Genomic DNA, 21,770 nt, shown 5'->3' with positions numbered 1-21,770 from the left:
GAACGACTAATCGGATCATGTGTCGCAGCCCTAAGCTACGCATGACAGTTGTTTATCAGCGGCGTCCGGCCGACTCACGAGTCACAGTACATTTACGACACTTTGACACAGTAGTGTAGTGAAATGGATGTTTCCAAAGAAAATGTATCGACGGGTATTAAAAAGAAGGTTAATAAAGACAATTGGGGCTATGCCGTTGTTTTCGGAACTGTGATTACTTTTGTAAGTACTTCAAGTCGAGATTTTTTATTTATTTTAATTTAATGATGATTGTCGATTGTTTTGGTTTTCGAACAAGGTCAATGCTAATTGCTCGTGAGTCACTGTTGTTGATATCCATTGTATATAGTTTATAAACAGGTTTTGTAAACATTTTTTTTACGTCGTAATACGAAGTTACTTAGCTTTAGTTTAAAGAATGCATTAAAATACATAATGGAATGAAAGAATATGTTTACTACATACAGTACATAACATAAAAATGGAAGGAACTTAATTAGAAAAGAGATTGATATTTACGATACTCAGTAGGCTCTCTACTCAATATGTAATAAATATCAACTAGAAGCATAGTCAAAGGTATTATCGTTCAATAGGAATGAAGATTTTAATTAAATTGTCAAAAATCCATAACATCTACCTCGAGGAAGGGTACTTATTAGGTATGACACAGACGGCACCCATCCAGGGCCCGACCCTATCCAGCGTAGCTTAACATGGTTCGATCAACTTTTGCAGTTGTAGCTTAGCCACGAGCTCTTTACACCTAACTACTTAACCTATTTAGCAAACATATCTTAGGAGAGTATTATGATTAATTTTCATTCAATGCTCCCATGTATTAGTCGTGTTTTCACTAATTATAGATATGTAAAGCACTCTTGATAATGCAACGATACACAAGCGTGCTGATCGTGTTGCAATATCCATCTGTCTCGCATAACAAATATAATCATGCTAGGATTAATTACATTATAGATATATTATAGGTTAAACACAATCAGTGTATTAATTAACACTAAACAGGTTACATAAATAATGTGATTAATATTAATTCATAAAATAATTTTATTGTGAAATAAGCTGTAATAATGTTTACATCAGATTCTTAGAATAATGTTTGATCTCAGATTAATGAAAAAGTGTCATTATATTCAGGTCATTTCAAAATGTGTCCTGATTTAAGATTATTCGCGGCCCGTAATTGGAGAGTTCTATTACTACGATTTGACACCTTAATCCAATAGCATAGAGTGCACAATAGTATTTTTATATGGACGTCCTAATTAGACACTCCACTGTCTTATTTACGACGTTCAAAGACTCGATTCAGCCTTTTTCAATACTGCGTTTTGAAGAATACTTTTTGCGATAGCGTTTTTTTTTATATTATCATCACTGTGAAATATTTGTATCTCACGTAAAAAAACAAAAGAGTTCTAAAATAACACCAAACAAATAACGAACAGTTGCCGCAAACAATCGGTATCTTTAAACAAATAAACGTCTTTTGAAAGACCTACGTCATTTAGCAATCTTAAAGTCAATTAAAGAATTAACTTATCTTTCCGCGCAATTTGGTAGCTCAAGTTGGGCACAGTGTACTTAGTTCCAAGGCGATAGGCTGGAAAATCACGAGATATTGGGCATTTATGTCGTTATTATCAAGCTTAATGATCTCAATTGTTGAAGTACGTTTCCGGAAATATGAAAGATAGTTATATGAAGAATTAAGAGCGAACGTGAAGAGTTTGTTAGAGTTACTGATAAGGCCCAATTAGACAAAAAAAAAACGATATGTGATACTAATACATTTATAAATGGACTTTAATTTAACAGAAGAATAGCAGAACCCACTCTGAAGATTATACAGACACCTCCATTAATTTGTTAAGTCGGTCATCATAGTCAGAGCGAATGTGGGTAAAGGTAAAGTTAGTAATATATTTGAATATTTTCGTTCACACAGCAACAAACCCAATAAAATGCTAATTAATTGTTCTCAAATTACGACTACGAGGATCTAATTTACCAGAATTTAATTATTCGTCTGAACCCAATTCAGTCAACACAACAAAAGAACAAAGTAAAATGTTACCCAATATTGTATTTAATTACTCGCCAATCGACAATTTTATCAAAATTTCTTTCAGTTTGAAATATCTAATGCCGAATATTTAGAAGGACATTAAGGACATTATTATTGCAAACAAGTTTTAGAGGGTATTGTTTTAGGAATCGCATCTATTATAGCAACGGTTTGTAGCTTCCCATTACAATCAAGATAAATGGCTTTTTCATTATCGCTACCTTAATAATTATTGTTCTAAGACCACCACAAGAAAATCGCAAAATGCGGTTCAAGAGCAAGCACATAATCATATTTTTTTCTTTATTAAGGAAGTGTTTTTGACGTCAGTCGGGTAATTTGCAGACTAGTTATTTTTAAATCTAGTAAACGCTACTAAGTCCCTGTTACACCTTGATCATAACACACGATTGTATAACAAAATTCCATTGTAAGGAGAGCTTTAGAAACTTTTCCATTTGAAATACAAAGCCATTGCAATACACGCCATCTTGGCCAAGCCATTCTTCACCGCTTAGCTTTTTCGCTTGATTGAGTTTCAATAAGCTGTTCATAGGGATTTTCTAACCGGGAATAGAGGCGATAAAAACGGTAACTTAGGCTGTGTTAATGATGATTAGTATGACTTTAAAGGCGAAGACGATGTAAGTAAGGAAATTATTCTTCCGAGGACGCTTGTGGATGGAGGACACATTATTGATCAACATTAATTTCAAAGAATAGACCTGTAAACATAAATAAACTAATATTGAATAAGTGAAACGTTGTATTCACGTAAAGAATACGTGCCAGAGTTTTACATTGTGAATTCTGCTTTAATTTCCAGATTGCTGGTATAGGACATGTCAACTCCTTCGGGTTGATCTACAATGATTTCATAAACGAAACAAAATCTACAGCAAAATCCTTAACTTCGGCACATGGAGTATTTGCTATTATGTTGGCCGTAGGAGGTAAGAAATTTTAAAATTGTTATATAAAAAACAATCAAATTATTCACCATAACGATAAACAAGAGAAAGTCAGTATGTAGAAATCGAATAAGTCTCGATAAGCTAATTTTCATCGATTACATTTGGGTACGATTAATATCGCTGTCGAGTATAAATAACTTCTTCTTTTCCAGGTATTATACTAAACAGTATAACAAAAAGATTCTCATTAAGATTTGGAGGTTTGGTTGGAGCAGTTCTCCTATCCACAGGATCGTTCAGTACAATTCTTGTATCAAACACCAACCAACTTCCAATCACTTTTGGAGTAATCCAAGGCATAGGATTCGGGATGATGGTGCCAGTTTGCTACTCAACCTTAAACCATTACTTCGTGAAAAAAAGAACTACAGTCATGAGCATTTGTAAAGCGGTACAAGGAGTAATACTGATGTGGTATCCTCAACTACTGAAGGAAATAATGTCTTTCTACGGATTTAGGGGAACACTGCTAATTGTAGCCGGAATGTCCCTACACACATTCCCAGGAATGCTCGCAATGAGAACTGACAAAGTACCAAGAAAAATCAGAACAGCAAGTATTTTTAACTTCTGAAATAACATTGAATAGAAAAATGATTCTCTATGAAATTGAATTTGGTTAATTTATTGCAGGTGATTCAGAAAATGGTAAATGTCCAGAAAATTTGGATTTGCTGATTTCCAAAGAGAATAATGATTCTGTCAAGACTGATAAATCTCAGTCTAAAAATGGTCCTAAGAATATAAAGTAAGAATCATTCCTACGGACACCATTTCCTTTTCTCGAAGTAAATTGCTTATTTATTTCTGAAATACTGTTTTTTTTTTCAGGGAGAAAATTCTGGAAATTTTAAACGTCAAGATTTTAAAGGATGCCGTATATTGTAACATTTGTTTTGGGCAAAGTTTTGTCAATTTCTCAGACATAACTTTCTTTGTCTTACAGCCGATGCTAATGTTTCAATATGGTTTCGATAAGGTAAACTAACGAAAGGTATCATTCATGAAAAAGCCGCGTGACAGCCGAGTTGTTTAGTAAACGTCACGGGTTCGATCCCCGCTTAGAACAAGCAGGTTCGCGTTATACATGAAAGGTTGTCTTGAGCCTGAGGGTTTTTGTACATATGCGACAAAGATTAAATAAACGTGGGAGTCTTTAAACTTTAAATTTCTCACGTTTATATAATACCTTAATGTTGCAGTATATTTCCTCATCTATAAGCAAATATACAACACAGCCTATAACAAACTATTATATCTTATTTAACTCCAGCCTATATATTTTCCTGATAAGACAGATGTATTAAAGCCCGTGTGACATTTACAACATGTTTACTTACAACTTATGCTTCATTTGATTCTATTGTAAGAGTATTCAGATCTTCCGATAATTAAGTGTTGTTGTCTTTCCATTGACGGCTAGCAACGTGTCAATGAACAATGTTCTCTTTTTCAGACGCAAGTGGCAATGTGCATATCAATTTGTGCCGCAGCTGATGTCGGAGGCCGATTTCTTTTGGCCCTTGTTAGCAGCTTAGTACATATAAACACGAGACTATTATTTTACTTGGCAACGCTGTTTACGCTTATTTTTAGATTAGGTATGGATAACTGATATTATCTTATCTAGTTTTTGCAATGACAGCTGTAAAGATATAAATGTTTACGTTAGGGTTTCATGTAATTTCTATTTGTTCAATTCAAATAACAAATTTTCCACAGGTAAAAATAGTTGTTATTGTACCCACTTTATCTTGCAAAAAGCCTATTTTTTTGCGATAATTGTTTTTCTTAAATGCATAACTTACTTTACTCACCATTCTGTAATCTTTGATCATAGTCTTAAAATACGATAACAAACACAAACCTTTGTTCTATTTCTTAGAAATTTTAAACCCTAAATTCTGCATTCCTACTCAAAGTGCCTACTGAAAAATCCCAAAACTATTTTTTGATTCAACGTCTTAAAATTCCACCGTATCATTTCAGTACTGTTACAACTGACCCAGTTCGTGTGGATGGCGACGGTGACCGCTGTGTTAGGTCTACTCCGGGCGTGGTTGCACGTCGCCAGCCCGCTTCTGATCTCCAACCATGTTCCTCACGAGGACTTCCCTGGAGCCTACGCCCTGTCCATGCTGGCAGCTGGCACAGTTAACGTTACATGTTCCCCACTTATTGGTAAGTGGTCTTTGGATTAGAATGTAAGACTTATATGTGGCTAAGCAGGCTAAGCTAAAACTGCATAAGTGGATCGATCACAGGTTAAGCTACGCTTGACATTGTCGGTCCGTAGATGGGAGATCATCTTTGTCATGACCAGTTCCTCCGTGTTTCACTGTTATACTTTCTTTTTTGACATTCGTTACTCGAAGTCACAATCTAGACATCTGACAGTCTGACAGGCAGTCTAACTAATTGGTATCGTATTGCACAGGTTACAAGAATGTTTTGGTTAGATAGGCAGTCGCTTCTTGTAAAACACGAAGAATAACAGTATATAATATAGAATAATAATAGTAATAGTCTAAACTACCTTAATTAAATTATAAACTCCACAAAGTAGATATTTTTTGAACTAAAGATAAAGAATCATCTTATCTAAAATATCATAATGGTTTATTTGAATGATATCTTTGAGTGGATAATACACATTCTGTATCGTGTTATCGGTCAAAAATAGGAGCTAATTAAAAGCGTGTATTTCCAAGTCCTTGATGATATTTTTTTGATAAAGCTTTAAGGAACAGGCCTTAATTCACTAAAAAACCTATCTTCGTCTTCTTTAGCGAACACAATGAAATGTCGTAAAGACAAAATTAGACAAAATCTTCTAATTATGTGGAGTCTACCCTAACAATTCTAACAAATTACGGAAAGAGATATAGAATATCCTTTGCCATATGCCCAAATATCGAACAATTAGATTCAGCAATTACCTTGCCAACATCATTTCATACAACCAATATTTTGAACCACCTCGAATCTAAAATTTACGGTTTGTTTTAAATTCACCTTGCCACCACTTATTTTATTAATCATTGTTTCCAGGTTTACTCAAAGATATTTACCAGGACTACGTGCCGGCATTTTACGCATTAGCTCTATGCTGCATACCCTGTCTATTATTTTGGCCCATTGAGTATGTCATTAGAACGAGGTTACAAAGAAAAATATAGCACAACAAAGCTTTATTATAAATGCTGTTGAAACAGCCATTGTGTATTCTAATACGTAGTTACTTGTACATATTATATATTTATATACTCTTAGATAAATAAATGCATAAGGAATATTTTGTATTTTATTTTTTCTTCGCCGTTACATTAAGAGTGACTAATTTAATTAAATATTATTCAGTGTAACGGATTGGGTCGAAGTTAAGCGTGATTATCTGAAATACCTTGAAATTTTATGAAAAAAAACAAGCGAATTCCACTTATTGTGTTGAAGTTAATTTATAACATCGCGTATTTTTAATAATACCCGATTACACAAAACAGTGTTTTTGCGTGAAACATTTGTCAGTCAGTACGCTGTTACGAAAAATGTTCCTTTTAAAACACTTGATCAACTGATGATACTTTAGGTATAAAGTAATCCAGATTTCTTTTTTAATTTAGAATGTTCTACTTTGCTAAAAAAATCGTATCGCAACACAACTATTTAAAACGCCACTGTTCGATTAGACGTTAAATTTTAAGGTTGTATCGGATTCAAACATACTAAAACTACCAATTGCTTCTCCCTTTTAGTGTTTACAAGATTTTTAGTAACTTACATTCTATTATTTATTTTCTTCTACATTTTATAAAAAAATCACTCTTTCCTAATCAAGTTCTACCCATCTATGAACGAACCATACCAAGGACTTCATAAAACCATCTAACGAATTCACCGTACATGACGCACTTCGTGTCGCCAGAAAAAAGTTTTTATCATTTTATTTACGCAGTTCTTACCAAGCTCACAGGTAAAATATATTAGGTACTTTTTCAGCATTACCGTTGTAGGTACTCGGGACTCAAGATCCCTCATTATTAACCCTTAACGGGCGGGGTGCTTTAGAAAAACCTTCGACCGCATCAATCTTTCTGCCGCTTTCTTATTACTTTTTTGCGGCTAATCGTTTTTAAACGTGTAGGGTTCATGGAGATATGATGGGTGAGTAATGCGATCTATTTTTGGTCGGTTATGATTTTATGAAGATGAATAGATTTTTTAAGGTTATTTAGACGTAATATTGTAAATCTGGAAAACGAAATGTTGTAAAACCAAACCATGCTTAAATGCTTTTCATACAAGAACATAGCGTAACGAGGACTGGAACAAAACAAAAAGAACTAGTAAAAAAGTTAAAAGAAAGTATTTCTAGGAAAACATAAGAAGCAGGTAAATGCTTCGCATTTCTTACAAACAAACGCCCCACGACAGCCTGAAGCAAGCTTAAGCAAAAATAAAATAAATTTTCCTCATAAAACAAGTTTTAAACTCCGAACATACTTGAAACACCACCTAAGAGGATTATCGGGGCATCTTGAAATGCATGGAGGAATCAGCTAAAAGGGGTCCAAGTGAAATTTATTCATAGGTTCCCGGCAACTAAGTTTGCACATTCCCATCAGATTGGAATCAGGAATATGCTCTCAGCTTTTATTTTAATATCTCGTTTCATCGGAGCCCGTAGCACTGCAGTTATGCATAACATTTTTAATTTATTGCCTTCTGTTCTTGGTTCATTCTTGTTTGAATATTGGAATAGAATTTTTCAGATTGATGCATATTAATAAACTGAAAAGAATTAATATCGTATTTTAGTATTTTTGCTCTAGATTTTTCAATTTCTGTTATTTTAAGTCTTTTAAGTATTGCTGCTTCTTGAAACTTTCTCTAATTAATGAAAAGTCGTTCATTTTGTTTAAGAGAACAACAATTGGAAAAGAGTCGAAAAGTCAGTAGTTATAAAACAAAGGTCCAATTTACTTTTCCTTTACTAAACAATTAAGTTAACTTGAACATAAGGAACGGGAAATTTGAAAAAAGTTAGCGATGGAGATAATTGTATTGAACCTCAATAAATGTATTTTGAATATGATTATTATAATTTTATAATAAAAACCGTTTTAGAACCCGTTTACAAGTTTCACTTCAATCCCAAAAGCTTAAAAAGCATATTATGCCCTCTTTCACTTTCGAGCATGTCTGGTGGTACATTAAGCTGGGTTTTGAGGCCAGGATTTAAGTTAATGCAACTAGCGAGCTTTGACGAAAGCTAACACTATTAGCGCCTTAACTACTCCGGAAATTTTAGAACCGAAAAGTTTTAAATTTAATTACAAACGAGTCTGAAACTGAAACTTAAGCTGTGTAAAGATATCTTTCAGCAGAGTTTCTTTAAAGGGTTTTCTTATAGAGGGTCATAAATTATTACAAGTGTTGACATGCGCTAAGCCCTTTTTATCTTAATGCGGCGAAACAGAAGGAAGGATTTGGGTCGGTATTTCGGTAAAGTGATTTTTCTATTTTTGTTTTTCATTTTGTGATTGGAGTGGTCAATATTATTTGTAGTTCACAAACTCTACCTATAATGTTACGATTTTTATATTTGGCCTTCATTGTACATTTTTAGGATTAAAGATATTTTTTTCTCAAAAGAATTACAAATTTACTTATAGAGAAAATATAAGTTAGTGCAAGGAAATTTATCCGCCAGCAATTTTAAATTAAGTTAATTAAAAGGTACTGATTTTAGCACGTGCCTTGCTGAGCGTTAGCACCATTATAATAGACCCTCAAAAAACAATACAAAATCAAATTTGCCACCGACCTCAAGTAAGTACAATTTCCGGATATTTTTATCTATTTATAAATTAATATTGACGCGGGTTAAAAGCAAATAAATAATGAATTTTATTTGTGCGAAAAGGTCCATATTTTTAGACGAGTTGACGGCTAAAAGTATCTTTGTCAGAGTTCATACTACATAATATGACACGGGTTTATCACCTATTTCCGGACCGAAACTGGTGATAAAAATGTGGGTCTTACTTTGGTATCGAAAATAGGAATTGTGGCTATCTTTGTAGATAGTAGGGTTGTTCTAGAAACAAGTTAAAAAAAAAGGAAATTGCAACATATAGTAAGATTTCTTATTGTAGTTGATAGTATACTTGTAGATACTATACAAATAAATAAACAATACTTCTATATTATAAGCATAGCTGGATTCACTTAATATGTAACGTGCGTTTCAAAACGACACTTAAAACGCTCGTCAATTTCAACAAAAAAGAATCTATTGCCCACGTAATGTCCAATAATAATCCTTTATGCCTTTCCAACGACTTTTATTCCATTTCACGGGATAAAAGGACGTCGATATGGCTAAAATAGTATTTGTGCAGAATCCTGTGATTGCAGAAAATGTTATTTCAAATAATGTCATGATCATCATACCTAAGTGCGTACATTATATTAAAATATCAATGTAATTTTTTAACGCCCATTTAAAAAGTTGACAGTTACAGAAAAACATTTCTTTTTTTGCAGTTTGGTTCGTAAAACGAAAAATACGCAAACATTTATAGGTCGCAGTCAGTTTACTTGAGACCACACTCAATGAATAAATAAATACAAGTTCCCACTATTTACTCTTCATCATTTAATATAATACAACACGTTAATTTAAATTTAGTACAACAAACACTTACATATTCAAAATTTCATAATCATCATTTACTATAATTAACTTTATCCCAATCTACAAACCACCAATTTAACACGACTATACCACGTATAGGGCACACGCTTTATTCGTAGCTCACCGAAAACAATCGAAGTTAGATTCAATGGGAAACAAAGCCCTCTCTCAGTATCGATGCATCGACTGAGTGGACCCATTGTTCGAATGTCAATAATTATCAGTGATACTCCTGGCTTCATACGTAGTCAGGAATTAATGATCACACGAGTCCAGTCCCCGATTTTGCTATTTACAACGATGAGTGAATGGCAATTGGATTAAATTTCAATTTATTCCTATGCTCTTGATATTTTTTTCTACAAAATAACGGAAATTTATTGTTTTGACCTTGAGTGTACCATCTCTTACTAAATTTTCAATTATTGTCTAGAAAAAATGCTTATGACAAACACTTTCGTCGTCGTATACGAAAAGTGTCATTTTAAGCCAATTTTCATTCATTCATCGGCCATCGTAAATGGCAGAATTGGGGCCCAGATTCAGGAATATATTCCTAGATAAATGAATATTTTTTTTGTACTGAATTAGCTTGTTTTGAATAAAGGTATTAATGAGTCAGATGTTTGAGTTGTAAGATATGTTGAACTAAGAAATTGTATTAAAAAGTTTTAACATACAATACAATTGTAACTCGTAACTGTATTTGTGAAACGCGCGTGATAATGAACATTTGGTTAAATTATAATTAAAGTTGAAACCAATTAAAATGATTTAACAAGGCTAAAGATATAAAAGACAGGGAACTAGTTTAATAAATTTTATCCTTTTTACGATTCAAGACAAATTTAATTGATAATATTACTTGAATTATTGATCGTTATGCTATACATATAATTATCTCCATAAAAACTGTGTATAAATTTAATTTAATATAATAATATGGTAAAACAAAAGACGATTATCGTATTATTATTTTAGGACAAGTTTTTGAAAATCAAATATTTTAAAAAATCTAGTAGGTATATATAATCAAAGAATTTTTGTCTTTTAACAAATTAATTATATTAAGTAGATTTTTCAAATAACAATACGCAGTTCACCAAATATCTTTGTCATTGCAAACTACAGTAACCAGAAACGAAATTCTGTGCGAATATACTTATTAACATAACCCTTCAAAAGGCAACCTTTCCATAAAATAAGCTATACAAATATCTCTGCAATCATAACTTTTGACAGTGCGAAGACCTACTTTATACCGTTGTAGCTAGCCCGGGCGAGCTGAATCGACCGCGTTCCCCCGTACTAAAGTCATCTGTCGGTACCAACTAACGACTGTGTCATAGTGAAACGTGACGTCACAATACAAAACTATGTATGCTTTACATTAATTTTTAATCAGGTACCCATGAATCTTGTGAGACTTTGAATACAGGTCATTTTCTATTTAGTTTTTAATGACCCATATTGCATTTTAGATGATTCGTAATTCAAATTTGACTTTCAATTATTTTTATTTACTCGAATTTGACGATCGTCATTTGTTATTCATGTCACCATTATTTGGTTGTTACTTTATTATATTGGCTTATTCTCTGGATAATTAATTATTTATCAGTTGTTAACTTTGGTTAAATGAGTACGTGTATAACAACAATCACCCTAGATATATTTATACTATAGGCATTTGGTTTTATGCTATATTTTTATACAAGGTTCCAATTTAAAATATGGTACTACGAGTTAACGGACTCTCAACGTCTTAAATCAATGTCTAGTCGATTTCAATATTTTTTTCTACTCACGAATAAAAATGATAAAATCAGCATTGCAAATTTTATATGGGTCACATAATAATTTTATTCTAGCGATACTTGTCAGCAAAAATGCATGATAAAGTGATAAAATTCACGACTCATAAATAAAATAATATATGCAAACCATTTTAAACGCAGCGGGGGTCAATCAGCCATTACTATGGATAAATTTAAGAAAAATAAATCAATTCTAAATACGTCAAGTTATTCAATTATCAGCCAACATTTTGGTATTTAATTAAAAACAGACTTTATTAAGTACCTAATACAAGTGATTTTGAATCGGTTCCAGAAGTAATCGTTTGATTCTGAACGCTGCCATATTTTTTTCGTGCTCCGGGAACAAAGGCTTCGTAGGCTGTAGACGTCTAGATTTCCAGCCACGCCCAACGCTGCGGATTAAGCCCCTACCATCTTTACATAGTAGGTACTGTTTCTCACTCAGTTACATAAGATTTAACTGTTATAAATGTAATAGTTCTCAGGCGTTTTGTTTGGTAAATATATACATTTTTTTATTTCATCTTTTCAATACACGTTAAAATTATATTCCTAAAAAGATAAAAACATCGACTTTCCTTCTGTCTTACAAGAGCAAATCTTGTCTGAACAGACAATTGCTGTATTTCTTTTTGAATACTGCATATTCTCAAAAATCATAACTAAGTTATTGTAGAATTCTGTTTTGGTATCATAGTTTGTAAAACCGGAAAAAAAGGTAAACAAAATCCCGATTTATACAAGTCTATAGAGACGTATAACATCAATGTATTTTATTTGAACCTGGTTACCGCTTTACATATTCGCGGAAAATATTTTACCTATGAAGATAAATGGATTGGGCTCTTCAAATGGCTGGAGCCACGAAAATTGCGGTGAAATTCAGATAAATTCGATTTGATCGCAATATAGCGGCTGGTCGTTCGATCATTTTTATGTTATTAACCTCCTTTTTGAACTGCTCGTGTTAAAACGAAAAGTAAAGTGCTGGCCTGAAACTAAATACGATGTATACACATAACAGGTATTATATAAAGTCCTTTACATAGTTTTTTTTGTAACCGTATCTAGCCAATAACTAAAAATAATTCAGATCAGTTTTCCAAATTACATGTTTTACAAATATTTAGTTGGCATATTGCGAAATGAAATGCTACATGCATTTCATTTCAACTCTAAATGCTTAAAAGCGGTGCAAGAAATTACTAAAAAGAGAATATTCTATTTGCCCCGGAAAAGGTTAACCCTTTTATAAAGGCTTTTTCAAGATTTTGAAGCCTAAACCCACTATCATAACTTAGAAATTCATAAGTTTTTCCCTTCTCAAACTATTCTTCAAACGGAAAATTGCTATGTTCCTAAGGCGAAAACGTGTGAACATATAACTTGACGTTGTCACGCTAACTTATATCCAAGTTTATAATACAATTCTAACTGTTCGAAGTTACAGAATTTCGGGGTAATAGACTTTCTTGGGCTAACATGAAATTGTTTGTAACAAGGCCCAAGTTACATATTGAGCACAAGTGGTTGTTTGCATTGTTTTTACATTATTCATTTAGTTAGGATATTAAAGGCAAAGTTTGGATTTGATGTAATTTTTGGACCTATGAGGTTTTGTACCTCGGTAATAGGAGAGATGACTGGCATCCTTATAATTAGATAAATTTGCTCTCTATACTTCTTGTTGTCTCTGCATCACCCTATGGTTGATGAGTAAAAACTGCCTCAAGCATTATGCCCATTGCTGTTATTTTATAAGAAGTGCAATTACATCAATAAATAGGCACATTACAGACATAAAAAACTACTTTAGAATCTATCCATTTTCGGACAACATCCATATTAGAACAGCCCATAAACGCCGCTTTAACACATACGAATTCGTTCCAGTTGTATCAAAACAAGCAAGAAACGGCCCGCCTGAGCCCACTGACCTAGAAATTATAATACAACCATAATCACAGACAACTTACACGACGTCAATTTTCCTAATCATATGTACAAAGTAGTTTCACATTCCCTGGTAGTCAATGGCAAAGATTTCCTTTGTTATTCGCGTACGGTCCAGTGACCACAAAGAAACTATGAGGTAAATGGCTATTTTCCGCGGAGTTGAACAGAGCTGGGTGGAAAATGCTTCGTGTTGCCGCAATACATGTTTCTCTTCAAGATAATGTCTTCTTTAGAGCTTACTGGCTAGCCTGGAAACGTTTATGATGGTTCTATTAAGCTGTCAAGCGATATTTTTAATGTAGGGGAAAAAAAAATCATCAAATAAGGTGCTGCTTAAGCGTGTATTTTTTTCGTCTTCACTATTCAAGTGTTAGAATAATTAATGTGTTTGAGCACCCTTACATCGTTACCCGTAATGTAACATCATAGAGAGTGCCTACAGCACTAATCAATACTTACGTGCCCTTTGCCATGCGACATTCTTAAGGCACTTCACGAGCGATTTTCCTTTATTTTTCTGCTCTCAAAACTCGTAAAAGTCTACATTGAAAATCTGATGGTAATACAGTCGACTCAATACCAGGAGAACAGAAAATTAAATAACTCAAGTACATCCTTAAAGTCACGTCAAAACGTAAGTCCTTCTCGCGTTTCGTGACAAATCGTTAAGTCGGCATAAATCATCGCTATGTTATGCTTCCCTAGTACTTTGTATCTGAGTAGCACTGGTAGCACAAGTAAGAGTTGAACAATTTGATGATTTGGATCGTCGCCAAGTTTTTGTTGTGTTAAGTTTTGTTTTGGAAGGAATTGATTGTATCTCGGGGTGTTAGAAACTTCCTGTTTATTGTTTCGTTCGCTCGATCCCGATTATGTTAGTAATACAACGTTTACTTTCTCATTTTATGTTAAGGATGACTTTATATACCACTATCATTCCGGGACCAGAATTACATAACAAGTTTTAGAAAAAAGTATACGACATCGGGCATTTCTAAAACCAAAAAAATGTTAACCCTGTACTTCCATTTTAACCACAGAAATGAGAAGAACTATCCTGAACTCTTACGGGGCTAAAATTGTAGGAGTATCTACGTATCTTTTCTCCATTCTAGAGGTCTCAATACGAAAAATAGGTACTTAGACAGTCACAGTTAATCAATAGTCGCCTAATCAATACCCAAATATTTTTTGAAATATAAACACGACCATCTTATATTATTAGGTCTCAAAATAAGATTTCGCTATTATTCGACTAAAGCCTAGCAACGCCCTCTGTCGGAATTTTCTTGAACTTCGAAAATAATGAATGTAACAGTTTTCAAAACATTAAAATGCATTTAATGAAATAATATAAATACGTAACAAATAAACGTTTTTATGTATACTTATATACCTAGTTCAAACAAAAACCACATAATTATCATAACCCAGAGCGCCACCTGCTGTATCATTCGGCGAGTTAACGAACAGCGCCACCTAGTATCTGTATCAAACACTTCAATGCTACAGGAAACTGTAGAGGTTCTCCAACAGTCCACGTTGTTGATTTTATAGCAGTTTCATATATTTATCAAAGATGGCGCTTTATTTAACTTACGTTAACAAAAGGGAATAAAAATGAAAAATATTTTCATATTGCGATTTTTGAAATATGCTTGCTAATCATGTGCAACGGTTGTATACATCTATTTACACAAGAAGCGTTAATAGAACTAAACTATCCGTTTCAGTATGGCATGAGAACAATTTAATTGAAGAGGGCCTCGCAAACTATCCTTCACTTAATTTCCGTCAAACTGATATAATTTAAAAATACAATCACATTAGATAGTTACGGTTTACTCATACATATTTTTTGGGATTACCCGACTGGTTAGATGTTACATGATTAAAGACTCTAGTTGGGTCTGAAATGTCCCCTTTAATGCAGGTGAGAAATCCGTTGGCATTATTTAAATATAAGTTATCGCCACGAAAGTTACTTAAAAAGGTCTATAGTTAAGTTAAGGACTAATTGAATAAGGTCCTGAATTAAATAAAGTAATACCATCTTCGTGTCATTATTTCACATGAAAACATTGTTACATAAAGACAGCAACTTGTTTCGTGTCAAACGCCTTCCTACAATAGATATGTACGTGAGTACTAAAAATATGCGATACAATGTTGATCGTATGTAGGAACTAAGTAGTAAAAGGTATTGCCGATATCACATTTTAGGCACGACAGTCAAACCACGCAACTTCAATGTTTAGTCTGGAAATAGATTTTATGACTTGTATTTTATGTCTGGTAACTCACTATCTTGCTTAAAGTGTGCCTGTTAAGTTAGTTCCGTGCCAAGATATTCTTTGAATCTATAAACAATATTCCGAGGTTAGTTCAGATGTGGGACTGGCCATATCTGCCGAAGACAGACTGACAGATAGACCACATCAAAAGAATAGATTATCCAAAACTATAAAAGTTCCTTATATGAAGGACTGGGATACTTTAGCTTCAGAAGGTGAAAAATGGAGAGAGGAGATGGAGGCTTTTGCCCAAGACAACATAAGCTTATAATGCTTAATAGTAATAAAGTCCAAAGTTAAAAATAATGTAGGGAGTCAGTGAGCATTTCTGAATTATATCGGAAGCTTGCTGGCTTTTGTGTATTATTTTGAGTTACAATCACCTACTTACTCACTTAAAACAAAACAATATTTAAATTTTCCTATAAATTGCATATTCATCAAAATGTGGTTTTTAGTCATCAAATTATTGGTTAACCACTTTAATAATTAAATCTGAAGAATTCAATACAGTTCTGTGGATAGGGTATAATTTTGTCGGTTTTGCAAATCGTGGTTTATCTATAGATACATTACTCATTCCTAACATGTGGACTCTATCTGTGTTTCTTTTTAATACCTTGTGCTTAAGAGAGGGTTAAACCTAGTTTTTTGGTTGAATCATAATGATTGTGCTTAAATATAAATTTAGTAACCAAGTATTAACATTGCAATGCGTGCTCTTCAGTTATATCAAATTAATAGATACATATTATTTGCATCTTCTTTTATTCGAGGATGACTCAATTGGAAGATTTTCGCTCCTCTTTAAAGGTTTAGATGAGGACATGTCCGATAAAGCTTTATAGAGAATTTTAATTTAAGTTGTGATGTATATCTACTAGGTAAAATATTATAATGAAGAAGACAAGTCTTTGATCAAACTGACTTGAACTTTTAAGGTATATTTTGTACATTACAAATTGACTTTACCACAGGATAATCCTTTCTGCATTTGTTTTTTGACTTACAGACAACCGTTTGACCTTTGAATGGAAGCGAACTTCAATTTCGTCTAGTATTGATTGATTGCAATGCTCAGATGCTTTCAGACCTACCCCATTTATCTTATCCTAAACTGCTTGACACTTGGAGTTGGATTAGATCTACAGTGTCAGACTAAAGGGCATAGGGACAAGATCGAAATTCACTTGCTATATAAGGTGCTATATGATCCTATTGATGATATTAAAGCGAGAAAAACAGAAGACGAGACTTTTGACAGAAGTGCAAATCCCTTTGCCATATTGAAAGACAATAAGAATTATTATTTATTTGGGTCAAATATAGAGTTGGTCGGTATAATTTAGCCCATTAACGTAGCGATATATTAAAAGACATAGTGGCGTAGACAAGACAATTAGGCCATTTAGATGGCGACTTTCAGATCAATCTCTTAAAAACATCGACACTAAAAGAAAAACTATTTACTAACTGCAAATGGAAAAACCGGAACAATGTGGTTTTTTGCTTCGAGCATCGGCTACAAAAGCCTCCATAGCGATCTCAGACATTTGTAATAGTTTTCTCCTCAATAAGTTTAACAGTAGTTTTGAAACATAAGTTTGAAACATGAGAGTCTTTTCCTGACAAGAGAAACTTGCCAGTATAAAGCCAATACTTTTCAACGGTCCTGGTACAAATAGGGATAGTGACTGGATAAAAAAGATAGTCCGTCTGTAGATAATAAAAAGCAATTATTGACTTATTCTAAACAATAAAAAATAAACGACATTAACTGCTTTACATTTAAGGAGAGGAGAAGAGAGGCTATGTTTGCGGGACAAAAGAAAAACATTCATCCATTTTTATGTATTAAACTAAATGACTGACAATATAAAAAAATATCATCATCCCCTTCAGGAATACTGAACAGACTACTATTTTCTAAAGATGAACAGTGTAAATGGACCATTGCAGGTAATACTTCCATTTGTCTTCTCTAGATTAAAACAAAGAAACCGCCAAAACAAAAGCTACAATGCCAACTTATAAACAACACGGGGTAGACACAAAATTGGTGGAAAAGCACGAAAATATCCGACCTCCAGCCGGTCAGGGCAGACTTGGTCAAGGTCCGAGCCAAGTGGAAATAGACCCGCTAATTTATGGAACAACCACATCGAAACAACTGCAGGGTAGTGCATCTACAATGAACTGTGATAGAGGTCGATTAAATAAGTTTTGTTTGTTTTTATTTACGGTAGCTGAGTTTCATTTATTTATTGGTTGCGAGGGCTCATGGGTGTACCATGCGCCATCATTAATCAATAATGATTTTTTAAGGTTTTTATGCAGGAATCAATGTTGAATATAATATTATGGTGATATACCTATAATGATATTTAAAGTTCGAGAGGACTAGAAAAAAGTGGGGGCGTTTGCCCAGCAGTGAGAACTGACTCGAATAAAAAAAATGCTGATATAGTTTAAAGTAAACCGTACATCTTTTCGAGTAAAATTGATAGCAGAACATTACGCAGGGCAGGGACTTTTTTTTACTCAGGTAATAGCTGTGAGAAAGCGTGACAGACGTCTCACCTAGTCTTAACCTTTAAAAGAGTTCTTGACAGTTTTCATTTTTTTTATATATAAATTGCGTGTGCTTAAAAACACGTATCTCAGAAACTTAAATGCTATTTGTTTTAAATTCGAACAAAACGTGTATCCATTGTATTGTTTCCTCTTTGTGATCATTCTCTCTAGTATCAAGTCCATTTATATTTTTATTAACTTTGCCTCAATGTCACGGATGCAGAATATAGAACGGACAATCTAGTGCATCGGGGTCGCTTCGATCACGGCTGAAGGTTACCGTACAGCCTTCAAGTTTTCAGAAACCTATTGTTTGCCAGCCTAACGACCGACCCGATAGCTTAACTAAACAAAGAGCGATGCTTGGCATATACTTTCAATTTGCGTATACATATGTCGAAGGTAGAGAAACATTACCTACGAAGGTTTTATTTAAAAATTCGTCGTTCTCGTGACCATGAAAATTGTGAAGTGGTTGTTTGAACAGCGTTATTGTATTTGAATTGAAATTGTAACGCTATGTTCCAATAAAGCAAATCTAACGACATATATTTTTAGAAAAAATGTGAATCCTTACGTTTTAAGAAGAAGTTATAGTGAATTAAGGACACATCTAGCATAATTTTACGCAAACTATTCAACTTAGATATGTGATTTTAAGCAAACAGTAACAAGTTTTTCCAAGAACTGCTTTTACTGGGTAATTTTAAATCGATTTCACATTGAAACAAGTATATCGATTTTAAAATCTAAGAAATGAGAGAAAATTCTAACCTCAGATATGGTATGTACACATTTGAATACGCAATTTTTCAGAGGGAACAATAACACGGCACTTTCCAAAAAAATACTTCTATTTATATACATTATAGGTAAGTAGGTACTATAAATTTGTTATGAAGTGAAAAACTCCACAAATTTTCTCGATACCTATTTTAGGTCTGCAATATCAACCGAGTTAAACTTAAATATTTCAGAGTGTAATAATGAAATAATGTTATTCATAAAACGGGAAAAATAACAAACGACATCTACAATACACGGGTTTAATATCATTCATTCTATTGTACTTGAAATAGCTGCTGATATACCACAATAATAATGTTTCCTCATAAAAAACGTTTCTAAGAAAACCCACTATGTATCTTTTCGGGTATTAAACTTAGATTCAATAAAAAACCCTTTCACTTACGACATCGGAGTTGTATTTTCCACTTGACGGGGCTTTTGATGTTACTTGTTTTGGTTGTATAACAAAAGAATATTGTTTATACATATTATTTTCTTTTTATTCACGGGTTAACTTCGTAAGACCCGGTCCTTTTCAAAGGCCTACATGAGGACACAGGTCCAATATGCAGAGGCCTTGTTTAAAAGGGATATCCACCACATCATCCATGTGTCATTCAACCATAAAAAAGAGACATGGACAGTCTAAATCCCTTGCAAAACTAATGCATGTTGTGAAGATAAAACTAATTTAGGCTTTTGGTATAAGTACATTGAATGAAAGTGTTACCTTCTAAGGATATGGAATTTACAATTTTTTTATTGTTAATATTATGGATAAGTATCAAATCTTCTTGTCACTTAGAGGTTCTTAGTGGTGACCGAATTCGTATATCTATAGTCGTTTGTTCAAATACCAAAATGACTTTTGCTTGTAAGACACTAAAAGCAACAGAGTTATTTTGAGTTTCCTTTTTGGTTCTTATTAATGGGTTATGGCATCACAAGAAATTTAAGATTTTTGAAGGTGATCAACACTCATCCATTTTCTAACTTCAACTCAGAAAAAATACTTGCCCAATCAAATGGTGAAACATGAATAGTATACACTATACAGTCCAATTTAAAGACATAATTGGAAATCGAATTTGTCAAAGCTACATTCACAAACGCTGCGACACATATTCTATCTAACCCAAAACTATTAACTGTACACATAATATACAAATATTTGAGTCAAACGGAATCGTATTGATTATCCCTGTTTCTGTTTGCACCCTGGCTATGCGAACCGTTCAAACGCTTTCGATTGCAGTTAAGACATCGGTTTTAATTAAAATGTCAAAAACAAAAGTTTGCTTGCTAGGTTCAAGCGCTGATAAGTTTTAAGTCAATACAGACTTTAAGAGTACATTTTAAATATGTTTTTTTAATCGGCTTACTTAGGTACGCGTATTTAATTTTTCGAGATGCTCGGAGATCAGGATTTTAGTTGATTCACTCGCCTTACCAACTAATGAACTGATTTGGATTCCACCAATTTTGAGATAAATAGTATATGATAAATTATTGACATAATGTGCTAGTACCAGCACCTATGTAAGACGCCAGTTTCCTATTTCTATTTGTATAGTTACAAGAAGTACGTTGAATTTCATAAAAATAGCCACAAATAAATAAAACACTACACTATCCAATGCTTACTGAAAACAATAACATTTATTAGAATACTAAAGGTTGAATTTCTCGCGTTCAATTATCAAATGTCACCTTTCGTAGGCGGCGCATGTCTGAATTCTACAAAACAAATTTAAAAACAAAAGAACCTTGTTTATTCCAAAATAAGAGAATAAATAATTGGATTTAAATAGCAAGGTTCCTCGTTTATACCTTATTAACTATTGCCCGTGGCTCCGTCCGCCACAAATTCAAAATGATGCCTCGGCAACATAAAATCGGGATAGAAACTATCCTGTGTGTTACAGGATCGTCTCTCGTTGTAAACTATGTGTACCAAGTTTAGTCAAAATCCGTTCAGCGTTTTTGAAAGGGGCCAAACAACCAACTTTCTAAAAACTTGCGCGTTTATAATATGAGTAGATATCAGGCAAAAAAGTTTACTACCATTTGTAAAATATTTCTGTCTAGCGATATATTATAACTATTCTACAACATCAATAAATAATAAACAGATGTATGGAAATGACATTTCGTTTCTATAAGTCACGAGACTTTGACCTGTATTGTCTAGACGTTAAGGACTGCAGAAATGTTAATCGGTTAGAAGGACGGTTGTGGGAAAAAGACAGCACTGCAGGGCGAGAGTCGTGTCTCCCTTTCTCAAATACTTATTTCAAAAGGTGTTGGGAGTCCCTCAAATTTGCTAGTAATGTGTTTTGTTTCAGTAAATAAGATTTTGTACAAACGACTTTATAATCTAATAAAAACAAAGTTCTCGTTTTGATTATACAATGGTTCGTAAATCGTGGGATGATACTTAATATTTTACGCTGAATGATTTTGTTTATCAAGTTCGTACAGTTTAATGAAGTCAAATACCTATTTAATATTATACCTAAGTTCAATAAAGATGATCACATTTAGGTATTGACGAATATTTTTTTAATAAGAATT

At 33.2% G+C, this 21,770-nt stretch overlaps 2 protein-coding genes across 2 annotated transcripts in view; one reads left to right on the top strand and one right to left on the bottom strand.

Annotated features, from left to right (window-relative positions):
* Positions 1 to 21,770, bottom strand: part of LOC113501932 (solute carrier family 12 member 6) — a 390,722-nt gene that overhangs the window by 274,380 nt on the left and 94,572 nt on the right. The gene's annotated exons all lie outside the window — the stretch shown is intronic.
* On the top strand, positions 61 to 6,358 carry LOC113501940 (monocarboxylate transporter 1-like). The gene is made up of 8 exons (XM_026883266.1): positions 61 to 222; positions 2,916 to 3,042; positions 3,216 to 3,620; positions 3,697 to 3,811; positions 3,895 to 4,042; positions 4,520 to 4,664; positions 5,053 to 5,244; positions 6,115 to 6,358. Exons 1-8 carry the CDS (start codon positions 124 to 126, stop codon positions 6,240 to 6,242), a joined length of 1,359 nt encoding a protein of 452 aa, XP_026739067.1. The 5' UTR covers positions 61 to 123; the 3' UTR covers positions 6,243 to 6,358.

Source organism: Trichoplusia ni, chromosome 16 (genome assembly GCF_003590095.1).
Source record: "Trichoplusia ni isolate ovarian cell line Hi5 chromosome 16, tn1, whole genome shotgun sequence".
NCBI classification, from domain to species: domain Eukaryota; kingdom Metazoa; phylum Arthropoda; class Insecta; order Lepidoptera; family Noctuidae; genus Trichoplusia; species Trichoplusia ni.
The sequence above is the reverse complement of the archived record's forward strand: the minus strand, read 5'-3'. Positions and strand labels throughout refer to the sequence as shown.